At 40.4% G+C, this 13,919-nt stretch overlaps 1 protein-coding gene and 1 long non-coding RNA gene across 6 annotated transcripts in view; one reads left to right on the top strand and one right to left on the bottom strand.

The window, feature by feature from the left end:
* The window catches only part of NPR3 (natriuretic peptide receptor 3), a 69,836-nt gene that overhangs the window by 33,221 nt on the left and 22,696 nt on the right, over nucleotides 1–13,919 (bottom strand). For all 5 annotated transcript variants that reach the window (XM_081301343.1, XM_081301345.1, XM_081301342.1 and 2 more), the window contains exon 3: nucleotides 8,764–8,930. In XM_081301343.1, coding sequence (XP_081157469.1) covers nucleotides 8,764–8,930 — 167 coding nt within the window. The remainder of the gene's footprint in view (nucleotides 1–8,763; nucleotides 8,931–13,919) is intronic.
* LOC308653054 lies at nucleotides 8,955–13,485 on the top strand. Its single transcript, XR_014022977.1, has 3 exons — nucleotides 8,955–9,246; nucleotides 9,649–9,717; nucleotides 13,273–13,485. It is a non-coding gene; the product is annotated as an uncharacterized lncRNA (long non-coding RNA).

The raw sequence follows: 13,919 nt of genomic DNA, 5'->3' as shown, positions 1-13,919 counted from the left end.
AGAAGTATAAAACTGAATTTGAAAGCCAAAATACTAAGGATGCAGCATTATTTCATTAAAAAATTGGACTCTACACATTTTTTATAACTAAAACACCTTAAACAAAACCCCCCAAAATCTGTCTCTGATGTAAGTCAGAGAAGTTTTGATCCACTCTTTGAATGTAGCCTCTAATTCTATGCTTGCAAAATTACACTTGCAGTTCTTTATAGATGCAAATTGGACAGATAACACTGCGATTATTTAATCTGTGTGTCCAACATTGGAGTTTGCATGGCCATAGAATGGCAAACGATTTGGAGCTGAAGAAAAACAGAGAGATGTGATCAGGAGAGTACCTGGGCCTGAAGGAGACTGGCTGAGATGTGAAACTCAAAAGGAGCTAAAGTGCTAAGTGTGCAATCCTGAAGGCAGGAGACACTTCCCTTCCCAGGGCTCCCAGAATGCAGTGCAGCCTTAGGACCCTCAAGAAGGACTCCAAGGAGAATTCTCCAGTGAAACTCACCAACCTAAGGGAAACAAGTTCCCAGTGGTTTTATTAGGTATAACCATTTGAACAGACACATGACCTACCATAAAGTACACCACTAGACAAGGTTCACCCATACCCACAGAGCTTCTCAAGCACTCCACAACAGCTCCAATGAGAACTGGTGGGAAAATGGAGGCAGGAGGGAGGGAAATCAGGGTACTTATTTCTCCTCATCCCTGCTGCCTTGGGTCCCATCTCCAGAAGAGACTGTATTGCTCCATGCTCCTAGCTCCCATGGAGAGCCCTGATTTTTGAGTCCTGGTAATAATTCTCTTGTCCTTGGGCCTTCCAGCTCTAGGGTGCTAATACCTTTTTGCCGTGGCTAATCTCTGGCTTGCCTTACTCTTTTTTTCTTTTTGCAGCTCTTCCTGCACCGTAAAATAAGTTCCTCCTATTAAGTTCCTTCTGGCCAAGTAAAAGTGGCACACACTTGTAATCCCAGTGGCTCAGGAAGCTGAGGCAGGAGGATCACTAGTTCAAAACCAGCTTCAGCAATTTAGCAAGGCCCTATGCAACTTAGCAAAACCCTATCTCAAAATTTTAAAAAATAAATAAAAAGGGCTGGAGATGTAGCTCAGTGGTTAAGCACCCCTGGGTTCAAACCAGCAGTACAAAAAAAAAAAAAATCCTTCCATTGAATTATCTGGCCTGAATTCTATTTTCCTGATTGGGACTACATGGAACACAATTCCTAGCTCCAGATATTACAAAGGGAACATTTATATGATCATAATAACAAAATTTCTGAATGTGATTTTTTTAGCATTTCTTCAAATTTTATTTTGTGAATATCTCTTTAACCAGAAACTGTTATTGGAAAATATTGAGAGAGTGGGAGTAAAAAGTAGTTTTGGCAGAGGAAGAGTATGTAAAAAAGGTAAATATTTTCCCATTTTAGGAAATTAAGTGATAATATTAAAATATCAGAAACAGCAATACAGAATGGGATCCTAATTCAAATATGTTATACTCCATATATGTATAATATGTCAAAATACATTTTACTGTCATATATATCTAAAAAGAAATTTAAAACTCAAAAAAAGAGGAAAAAGCAATACAAATATTTTATGATGTCTCTAATATTTTAAAAATATGGAAGAGCAAAAAGATCAGATGAAAACATGAAGGATTATTGCTCCAAAGGACTGAGAATCAGAAGGAGAGAAGGACAGGACAAGAGAGAATTCACATTTGTCTATAACTCTCATGGTCCTATGGAGTTATTTTTAATTCAAAGCTTTTTACACTCATTGTGTTGGGCCCTTTCAATCAGGAAACTCATGTATCATTCTGATTTAAACAACAACATCAAAGAAAGAAGGTGAGCTTCATGAGAGGGAAGAGCCAACTGTTAAAGGGTCAGCCAGTGAATGGGTCTCAAAAATACCAAACACAATAGGGAAAATGGGTTAAGGCCAAGAGCGGGATTTACAGGGAGGAGAAGCCAGAGAGGGTGCCAGAGAGGAAAAAGTGTCTCCAACGTTGGCTCAGTCTAGCCTGGGAAATAGCAGCAGGGACAAATTTAAGTCTACCTTTTAAAGGCATAAAGCAAGAATATAGAATTGGAAAGATTGGACTGATCCTCTATTCTGGAATGAATGAATGAATGAATACCTCTTTAATCTCAGAAATAAAACTAAGTGATTTTTTAATATAAGATGAGGTAGTAGTTGAGCATTTATGTGTTTCTTCCTTCTTTTCCAGGGAGTGATTTTTTTCAATGCACCCTGTTTGTACAATGTTATCATCCCCTACCCATGTGAATAAACAGGGTCAGGACAATAACTGAGCCAGTGGTATGCTAAACAGTTATGATCTAGTTCAGTGATTCTCAGCTTTTTGCTACTGTTAAAAGTCAACTTGTGGTTTGCTTTTATTCTCTCAAATACAATTAGCAATTAGTAAACCCACACCTACCATCCCAGTAAGGATCAGATGAGGGGTACTGACTCTTTTCCCCAAAAGTACACACATGAACACTTATACCCAAAGTTTTGTACATAATTATGACAAGGTAATGCAAATTAGGTCAAGAAACCTTGTCCACTGACAAAGCTCATAGGAACTTGGATGAATGTGAAAAGTAGTCTCCTGCTAAAGAAGTGAACCCATGGGGCCGGGGATGTGGCTCAAGAGGTAGCACGCTCGCCTGGCATGCATGCGGCCCAGGTTTGATCCTCAGCACCACATACAAAGATGTTGTGTCCTCCAAAATCTAAAAAAAAAAAGTAATAAATATTAAAATTCTCTCTCTCTCTCTTTAAAAAAAAAAAAAGAAGAAGAAGTAGTGAACCCATGCCCTTTGATTTCATCTACCTAAGAAAATGGAGATTTTCACACAATACCCCACAATTGGTGCCCACACTTCCGTGAGTGCCATCAGTGTTTCAGAGTGCTTCACACCACAGTGAATGATGTTTTACATGCGTGCTGGCATGGGGATGCAGCTCTTAGAAACCCCCGAAGCTCATGGCCACAGATTTTATATGCCTACTTAAGAATGTGTAGGTGTGAGGATCCTGCCCTTGATGGTACCACTCACTATCCAGAAGCAAGCTGACAACCATGCTCCCTGGAGCACTCCAGCAATAGCAGCTGATGATCAAGAAAACAAATTTTACACTTCAGAAAAAAATAGGGATGACAGATCACTGCAGATGAAGACAAGAGTCGTAGCCAGACTTCGTTGAGTGTGTAAAGGAGTGAAAAGAAACTGACATCTTCAAAGTGTGTATTTGTGCATGTGGGTGCAAGGAAAAGAAGGAACTGCTGCAGCTTCTGGTCCCTGCCAGGCTTGCTCAGGGCCTGAGACACTTAATCCTCGGGTCATAGGTTTGCCTCCTTATTGGGCACCTTGTTGTTTAAAGGGTCAGACTGATGTAGTGGAAAAAGAAAGTCACTGGCCCAGGAGTGAGGGGATGCAACTAATATTGGCTTGGCCATCACAGCACATTCTAAAGCCAGATGCCAGGGCTCTGGAATTGGAAAGGCTCGTGTGGCAGCGGCCAAGCAGCTCCATTAAGATGCCCTTGAGTGGGAGCCACTGCACATGTAGGCAACCCAATAAAATCCACTAGAGAAGGTCAGGCAGGCACTTGGAAAAACTTGACTAAGCCATGCCCAGAGCCCTTCTGATACTTGAGGGCCTCTCCAGTGGGGCTTTTCTTTCCACTCTGATGAGCCCCAGATTGTCTCCAGGACCTCCATGTGGAGCCCTTTTACTGCTCCCCATAGCCATCCCCCACAGTACAAGTGCAAATGAACACCTGGCTTTGTGTACCTGAGACGGGCTAAGCACAGTGGACAGACACACTGCTGTGCTGACTGTGATTCCCCAGTTCCATCTGGAAAGGCTACCTCACACTCCCTGTTCCATCACTGGACAAGAAGGGGGTTGGATCTGAGATGTTTCTGATTCAATGATAACAAAATAATAAGCATAATACAGGTCGAGTATCCCTAATCTGAAATGCTTGGGTCCAGAAGTATTTCTGAATTTTTTTTTTGGCATATACATGATGAGATATTTTGGGGATGGGACCCAAGTCTAAATATGAAATTCACTGATGTTCCATATATACCTTACACCATAGTCTGAAGGTAAGATTGTACATCTTTAGTGCACCTGTATTTCAACTGTGACAGTCAGGTGAGAACAAGGTAAGGTAGGCAATTTCCCTCTTGTGATGCTGTGTCAGTGCTCAGAGAGCTTCATATTTGGGAGCATTTGGGATTTGGGATTTTCAGATTGAGGATGCTCCTGTTGTTATAATAGTTCTTTCATTAGTTGCTTCCTCTGTGCCACACACACAGTAAGAGGATGCCAAGAGTGAACAGACATGGACCTGTTCTCATAGGGTGTGGAAGAGACCAAAGGCTAGAAAATCCTACACAAAGGTATGGGGATATGCCTAAGAGATATGCTCTACTAGAAGGGATTAGAGTGAAGTGAGTCAGTGTGGGAGGACATACTGAGAAAGTGGAATTTGACCAGGATATGGGGAGTACTAGGGACACAGGGCAGGCAGGAGCATCACTCACTTGACCTGGAGTGTAAGGAAAGAAAGTAAGAAAAACACCACTGAGTACTTACAACCCTCTGAATCCTCACTAAGGGCCTGGAATAGTGTGGATTATTGTTTATACAATTCTTGAGCTCTATCAACAACTTTTAACAATTAAAAATTATTATCCTCTACAATTAGAAAAATGTAAATTAAAACTACACTGAGGTCCCATCTCACTCTAGTCAGAATAGCAATTATCAAGAATACAAGTAACAATAAACATTGGCAAGGATGTGGGGGAAAGGTACACTCATAAATTGGACTGCAAATTGGTGCAACTGCTATGGAAAACAGAATAGGAATTACTCAGAAAACCTGAATGGAACCACCGTTTGACCCAATTATCCCACTCCTCAGTATATAGCCAAAGGATTTTAAATCAGCATACTTCAGTAACATGGCCACATGAATGTTTCTTGCAGCACAACTCACAATAGCCAAGCTATGGAAACCAACCTAGGTGTCCTTCCACAGATGAATGGATAAAGAAAATGTGGTATATATATATACAATGAAGTATTACTCAGCCATAAAGAAGAATGACTTTATGACATTTGCCAGTAAATGGATGGATCTGGAGACTACCATGCCAAGTGAAATAAGTCAATCCCCAAAAGACAAAGGCCTAATGCTTTCTTTGATATGTGGAAGCTAACCCACAATAAGGCAGAGGTGGGCAGAACAACAGACATTCAGTAGATTAGACAATGGGGAATGGAGAGAAGGGAAATGGGGTAGGAATAGGAAAGACAATAGAATGAATCTGACATAACTTTCCTATGTACATATATGAAAACAGCACAGTGAATCCCACCATCATATACATCCATAAGAATAGAATCTTAACTAGAATAAGACACACTCCATGCTTGTGTAACTATATCAAAATGGATTCTGCTGTCATGTATAACTAAAAAGAACTAATACATTTTTTTAAAAATTATCATTCTTGTTTAATAGTGAGTAAACTTTTAAGGCAGCTTCAGAAACATGCCCCAAAAAACAATTACTTAGTAACAGAGAAAGCCAGGGCTATGATACTCCAAGCCTGTGTGTTTAACCACTGGGCAATGATTCATCCAATGGTAGCCACTGGCCCCATTAAAGCTTGTTGTATTGGAATGGATACAACAGGTTCACAAGCAAGGAAAATGTACTTATAAAATGTTACCCAAAGGAATATACAAGGTGACATGCACCAGTAACTAGATGATTATAGCACATGTAACACTCACAGTCCTGATAGAAACTCAGCCGTAAGCACTCCCAGCTTCTACCACACCACACACACACACACACACACACACACACACACACACACTGCCCAACCAACCACTAAAGTTCAGTAAAGCAGGAGTGGACATATTTGACCCAGAAAAGCTGATTCACAGGCTGCCAGAGCCTTTAAGATGGCCCAGCCTGAAGAGTTCCACCTAAACAGGTAGAGGATTGACCACAATTACACTCTCCAGGGCTAGGGTGGTGGCTCAGTGGTAGAGCACTTGCCTAGCATGTGTGAGGCACTGGGTTCAAGTCTCAGCACCACACATAATAAATTTTAAAAAATAAAGGTCCATGAACAACTAAAAAATAAAAGATATATATATTTTAAAACTTATACTCTCCAAAATATGAACTGAGAGAGAGGGAGAAGCTCAAAGTCTTTTTTTTTTTTTTTTTGAGAAGCTCAAAGTCTTTTTTTTGTTTGTTTGTATGTGGTGCTGAGGATCGAACCTGGGCTGCACGCATGCCAGACGAGCGTGCTACCACTTGAGCCACATCCCCAGCCCCTGAGCCACATCCCCAGCCCCTTAAAGTCTTAAGGTAGAGAGAATACAGATGGCAAAAATTAGGAAAAATCTAGTAATGCAATTCATCACATTACAATTTTATAACAGAATAAACTCCTTGGTTTATACCCACAGGACTTAAAATCTGCATACTATAGTGACACAGCCACATCAATGTGTACAGCAGCTTAATTCACAACAGCAAACTATGGAACCAATCTAAGTGCCCTACGACAGATGAATAGATAAAGAAAATGTGATAGATTATCATACACATATATACATACACATACACACACACACACACACACACACACACACACACACACAAGGGAATATTACTCAGCCATCAAGAAATTATGAAATTATGGCATTTGCCAGTAAATGGACAGTAAATGGAATCAGCCGTAACTAACCTATCCTTGCACATGAATACCAGTGTAACTCCACATCATGTACAACCACAAGAATTGGATCCTAATTAGAATAAATTATACTCCATGTATGTATAATATGTCAAAGTTCATTCCACTGTCATGTATATCTAAAAAGAACAAATTTTTAAAAAGCTATCAATTATCTCAATAGATGTAGAAAAGGCATTTGATAAAATTTGAAGCTCCAAATCACACAGGTGAAAAAATTGCATAGAACTCAACACACATACACACACATGCACACAAGAAATCTGAGAGCCGGGCACAATAGCACATTACATGACATGTCTGTAATCCCAGCAACATGGGATGCTAAGGCAGGAGGATTATAAATTCAAGCCAAGCCTCAGCAACTGAGGGGGACCTTGTGTTGGGGATGTAGCTCAATAGTAGAGCACCCCTGGCTTCAATTCCAAGAAGGAAGGAGAGAAATCTGAGTATGACCAATGCTTTGTATCAGTGTCAATATCCTGTTGTGAGCTTATAAATAATTTTCCAAATTCCAAAATGTTACTCTTGGGAAAAACTGGGCAATATATGCAAGGCATTTCTCTGTATTGCATATTCTTTTTTTTTTTCTTTTTCTTTCTTTTTTAGGACCAGGGATTGAACACAGGGGCACTTGAGCACTAAGCCACATCCTCAGTCCTATTTTGGATTTTATTTAGACACAGGGTCTCACTGAGTTGCTTAGCTCCTCACTTCTGCTGAGGCTGGCTCACTATCCTCCCTCCTATCTCAGCCTCCCGAGCTGCTGGGATTACACGCGTAAACCACCATGCCCGGCTGTTAAGCAAATTTTTATAAAGACAGGTATAATCTTATAACAGTAACTGTTTATAACAGAGGTACTATTTATTAAAGTTCCAACTTTTTGATAGAGATAGTGCTAAAAGCATCAGACCAATTATCTGCATTTTCCTAGCAGTGAGGTGTCAGTTTGGATCTAGGAGACTGAGTAATTTGTCCAAGCTCACACAACATGAAGAAGTGTGAGATACAGGCTGAGTGTAGTTCTGTCTGATGCCAATACCAGCACACTGTCATATTTCAACAAAGACTCTGGGAGACGACCTGTTTGGAAGTGACCATCTCTTGTAAAGTTGATCCTGATCTAACTTGGGCAGGGACTATCCAAGCCATACATTGATCATTAAGGAGGCTTCTGTTTTGGATAGTGTAGAGTAAGCAGTTTTGAAAACCAGCACACCTACTCAGCCAGCCCAAGGGCCCACTGTTCTTGCTGCTCTGAGAAAGGATTTGCCATGGTGATACCACAGACGCCTCAGACACATGGCAAAACAAAGACACCCAGGAAGGTGTAGCTGGCTGACTTCAGCAGTTCTTACACAAGTTCCCCTGCTTAATCCTTAGTCCTGGCTAAGCTTCTGACTTCAGTCCATTCTTAGGAATGCAATAGTAACAACAACACTGCAGGAGTGGGAAGCCTAAAAAAGCAGCAGCTTGCAGCAGAAGGGAGCAAGGGCACTGTCTACAAGAAAGAGAAGCAGCCGACCATAAAGCAGAGACAGATTGTCAAAAGAGACTTCCAAATCCAAAAATAACTTCTGCCACCATGCTTTGGAGAAATCAGGCATGCAGAACCTGGGTGTTCTTTTGGTCATCTTTTCCTGATCCCTTCTAGCTGAATAGGTGATGGATGTCTGCAGACATTCTGCTCAGCATTACAGACCCCCATAAAAAAGCAATTTTCCTTCCAGAAAAAGTATAAGTGAAGGGCAGAGATGATAGAGGTGTAGTGGGGGAAGGAGGGAGGAAAATTGGCCAGGGGGAAAAAAACACAGAGACAGTGACATTCAGACCTGAACTCGGAATTTCTGAATGGTTCAGAATGGAACCCTTTGTCACCTTTGACTTAATTATAAGACCGTTTTCAGAATGCTGAAGGGCTAGGCTCATAATCAAGCACTTACGTAATCCTCCTCATTGAGCCCTTGTTTCTCAACAGAACTTTTCACCTCCATGGAAAACTTCTCAAACTCAGGTTTCACGGTCCTCAGTAGAGTGACTGTTTGGAGGGATGAGTATGCTTGCTTAGCCTCAAAGTCGTGTTTGTCTCCTCTCTTCCATGAGCCATCTCCTACGGGAGAAATAAAAATATTTATAATTCCAGGCCAGTCACCATAAAGAGGCCATTCTCTCTTTTCAACTGCAATGTGTCCTACATGTTACTTTTGGCAGCCAGGGCGAAAGGCATTGTCATAGTTTTACACTTGGGTATAAAGTGACAATGTCGAGATCATTAAAGGAGAACAAGGCTCTTGGGACACATGTTCCTTTGAAATGTGAGAGAGAAAGAAAAGCCCTGTTGATGTAATTGCCTTATAATAACCATGTAACTGCAATTTTCAGCGCACCCCACACCCTGTGGAATTGCAGAACTACAAGAGCAAGAAGTAAGTAAGCCTTTGTTCCTTTCCATTCATACTTATTTTTCAAGACCTACAGTCAACCAAGGAGGTGAACCAAGTTGTTTGCATGGCATAATAAACTTGATGTTATGTAGGCATGCAATAGCAGGTTATAGCACGCACAACAATGGATATGCATGAGTATTATAAATTTGGAACTGTTTAAAAAAAAAGAATTTGCATCTCTCTGGGGTGAAAAGTAACTTAGGTAAATTTGAGGATTTGTATCTTTCTCATTTATTGGACAATATCCATCAATATATTGATGGTAATAAATAAATGTATTGAGTACATATGTAATAATAATAAAGGCTTTATTTATTGAGCATTTTGTATAAACTCATGAGATGCTCTAACGGGAGTACAATCATCCTTTCTATTTTACAGATGAGGAAACTGAGGCAGAGACATTGGAGAGCTGGCTGCTTCACAGCTCTGCCTTTCACCAAAACAAAGGCAAGTTACATGGAGAAAAATCATTATTCTTCTATTTATTTCATTTTTGAGAAACATGTGGCTTGTGGGATCCTAAAAGGCAACAGGGACACTCAGTTTTTGACAATTTTTTTCCTTTGAATTATGATTATAATTCCTAGAGATCTCTGAAAATACAAGGAACACAATCTGTTGAAGTCCCAACACAAGTAATCTGTGCACCTCAAGCTCCCAATGCACAGGAAATGCCTGGAGCCCAACAGCCAAGCAGCAAGGATATCTCTGGAATACGGTGCTCACTGTACTCTTCCAGAAGTTCAATAAAGACCTGGTGGCTCTTGAATTTCTATCACAGCTTGAACCAAAGATATCTAAACTATGTACACGTTATATGCAAGAATCTGACAGCCATGGTGGGCATCATAAATGTCTTGAATAGTCTCCATCAAATTCAAGAGCAATTTAGCATCTGACGTGTAAACAACTAAAGTTATTAAAGGGTAGAACTAACAGTTTACTATGCCAGGGAGGGGAGGAGAGGTGGGGGAGAGGAAGCAGAGCAGAATACAGATGAACAGGCAATGTTCTCCAAACAGGGGGAAGTTTTCATGCGAGAAGGAGGCATTAGCCTCGTCCTAAATGTGTGAATAGGATTTTAATAGGAGGAGAGAAGGGTGGAAAGGCAGGCCTGGCAGAATCTACAACACGGGCAAAGGTGCAAATGTGTATGACATCCAGTGGGCAGCTGGGAACCTCAGTCTGGAGCAAGAGAAAAAGCAGAGACAAAGAATGTGTTTGTGGAGGCATCAGTATAATCACAATCCTAATAATAGCAACCATTTATTAATTGCTTACCATGTGCCAGGGAGCTGCTAAAAGATAAATAAGACAGAGCCGAGGACATAATTCATTAAGGAGTAGATCCATGCATGCCCAATGAGCAGTAGATTAAATTTCAAGCTACCAAACCCAACTTGACAAAGTCCTCCTCCTCTGCTCTGAATCCTCCCAAATCCAGAAGAGGCTACAGCCTGAGCAAAGGCAAGCCTGTTCTCAGGGAGCCGGTGAGTCCAGCTTCACCATCGCCAGGCTGGGTAAACCCAGCAGGGTGTCCAAGCCCCAAAACACAAATGTGGTGGTGTTTGCTAAGGTCCAAACCCATTGGCCAGAAAGACGCCAAATTCAAGAATGCCTAGGAAATTTTCATCCCATGAAGGAACAGACTTGCAATAAACACTTATTGATTCATTTTTAATTGACTCGAGGCCTCAAGACTCCACAGAAGTGAAATTTCTTAGAGTTTCTCAGTTCAGGGAAAGAATTCTCTCCATGGGCACATGAAGAACACTCAGCTCCATGGGGCTTTATGCTATGTAATCAGAAAATACAGTAGAACTAGAAACAGCAACTATCTCAGTTACAGAAATGGAAAAAAAAAACATATTTTGGGAGGAAAGAATTGAAATCCAGGCCAATAAATCTGTCTACCACAGTCTAACAGGTAATAATTTTGGAGTTTTGTTTTCGTGAAGAAAGAATGAAAACAATAGTGCTTCATGGATCGAAGCCAAGTGAAATAAGTAACCACTCACAACCTGCAAGTCCTGCTCCTGTGGGCATTTCTTAGTGCCATGTGTCCCATATCAGCGCTGTTGAAAACTAAGAAAGCAAAGGTCAGGTTGGCATGACACCCCATCAGTGGAGACAAATTTAATTCAGTAGACAACTGGGTGCCTCAGAGATTTATGGGCGGAACAGAAGAGTGACATGATGAGAATCATGCCTTGGGAAATAGTGGTGGATTAGAGTGAGGAGACGCTGAACATTCACAGCCACAGTGATGCAGACAAGAGGTTGTGAGAGGTCACATGGGGGAAGTCACAACCAAAAAAATAAAAAAATGGCACTCTGGGTGCTGAGGCTTATGACATACTTTCATTCTTTTTTATTTCTTACATTTTTTTTCTCAATGCATTAAGTTTGCAACAATAAACATTTAGGAAAACTTTTTGTCATCCTAAAAAAAGATAGCACTCTTGAGAATGAAAGTAGAGAGCTGTGCCAGAGGAATTCCAAAACTCCACAACAGTCAGAGAGGAAGAGATGCCAGAGAGGGAGGATGCTAAGGAGAAGAGGAAATCAGGTGATCGTTAGAAGAAAGAGCGGGGAGGGAGGTGAACAACAGACATGGATGTGATGGCTTCAGTTCAGTTCCAAGGTGACCACAGAATGTCCAAGTAACACCACCAGGCTGGGGTTGGAAACAGTGGTGTGGGGGAAAAAGACCTGGGTGTCATTTCCACAGAGCTCACTGTTAGAGCTCAGGGGCTACCTCCCCTGGAGAAGGGAGTATAGGAAGAGAGGGGGAAGGGTTAAGCACAAACACTTTGGGGAGGCTATTTTTAGAGGGCAGGAGGAGTAAGAAGAGACAGAGAGTAGCTAACAGAACCAGAAGAATGCTGTGTCATCAAAGCTGGGAGCATAGGATTTCCAGAAACAGGTGGATGGAAACAATATTGGATGCTGTAGTGTCATGCTGTCTAACCTAGTAGCCACTAGACACATGTTTAAGTTTAAACTCATTAAAATTAAAAATTCAGTTCATCGATGGTACTAGCCACCTTTCAAATGTTCAACAGCCACATATGGCTAGTGGCTACCATATTGAATGGCACAGAAGAGAACTAGACATCACACAGAAAGTTCCATTGGACAGGACTATTTTGAAAGCATGGAGCACCTTAATTAGTGCCTTCTGATTTCTTGGAAGGCAGGAAAGCTCTATAATAATTTTAATAGTAATGATTTCAAATATCTCAGATAGGATTTCCCAAATAACTTTCTACCTTACATTCTAAGATAATGCCAATGGACAAAAACGCCAATAGATGCTATTAAAACCTCTACAGGATAATATATCTATCATCTTCTCTCCAGATTTTTAAACCTATCTTTTAAATCTTGTTTTAAACCATTTGAACTACCCCATAATATATTATGTACTGAATTATAGCCATATAATTTGGGCAAATTCGAGAATATTTTGTGAGCGCTCACCAAGACCAATCTAGTAATTAGTAAAAATGGATATACTACCAACATATTTTCTAAAAATCTAATATCAAGTAAATATTGATTAAAACAGAAGGCTTTCTCTAGAACAAGTATAAGGATTTGATGTGAGGAGGCATAGGGAAAGTGGGTATTGAAGAACTTTTCATAAGCATACATTTTAAAACATAAAATCTCTAGGAAGGCCCTTTATTAATGATGTATAACAGAACTTTGGTCTAGGTGAATGTACCCATCTGCTCTTTCTGCTCCAAGAACAAAGAAAGACAGGTGCCTTTTTATAAACACTCTCCTTTCTTTCTTACTAAAGGATTCCCAAATTGATTTAGGGTATCAGTGAGTACAAGGAAAAGCATACAATTCCTGAATTCCCTTGCAATAAATGATAGCCAATCTTATGTAACCAAAAGTTAATGAGTGAGGCTTCTAGAAGAGCCCTGAAAGAACCAAGTCAACTGGAAGGATCTCTTTTCACCTTTCTTGTCTTTCCCCTATCTTGTCTAGAATTAAGACATGATCTTTGGTGCCCTAGGCACCATCTTTGATCTTGAAAATGGACACCATGCACTAAGACTGAGGGAACAGGAAGACAAAAGAAGCTTGTACCCTGATGACATTGTGGATTCTCATCTTCACCTTTGACTTTCTACCTATGGAATTATTTAAAGTGAGATAATAAATCTCCACCTTTGTAATTGAGAGTCTTGGTTTTGTGCATGTAGGTGTAATTCCTAACGCACCCATGTCCTTAGGATATAGTAGATAAAAGTTTGTTAGTTTCATAAGAGAATTTATGGCCCTAAATTTATCAAGAAACTACAACTAGAGAAACTTAATTATAATTTTAAGTACCATGTGTAATGGTCAAAGTGAACTAAGACTAATAATAAATATAACTAACATTTGTTCAAAGTTACATTCCAGAAAGTTTGCTAGGTATTTTACATACACCCCTCATTTATTAGTCAGTCTGATGCCATAAGGCTAGTGCTATTACTATCAGAAGAAACTAAGGCTTGCCAAAAGGGCAGGGTTAAGTCACTTTGCCAGGGCTAAGAGTTAAGATATTAATCTTTAGCTCTTAGAATGAGGAGTCAGTGTCTGGTGTGGTGGTGCCCTCCTATAATCCCAGTGACATGGGAGGTTGAGGA

The sequence above is a fragment of the Spermophilus citellus genome (assembly GCF_964194105.1).
Source record: "Spermophilus citellus genome assembly, chromosome: 1".
NCBI lineage: Eukaryota > Metazoa > Chordata > Mammalia > Rodentia > Sciuridae > Spermophilus > Spermophilus citellus.
Note: the sequence above shows the minus strand (reverse complement) of the source record. Positions and strands in the feature narration are given on the sequence as shown.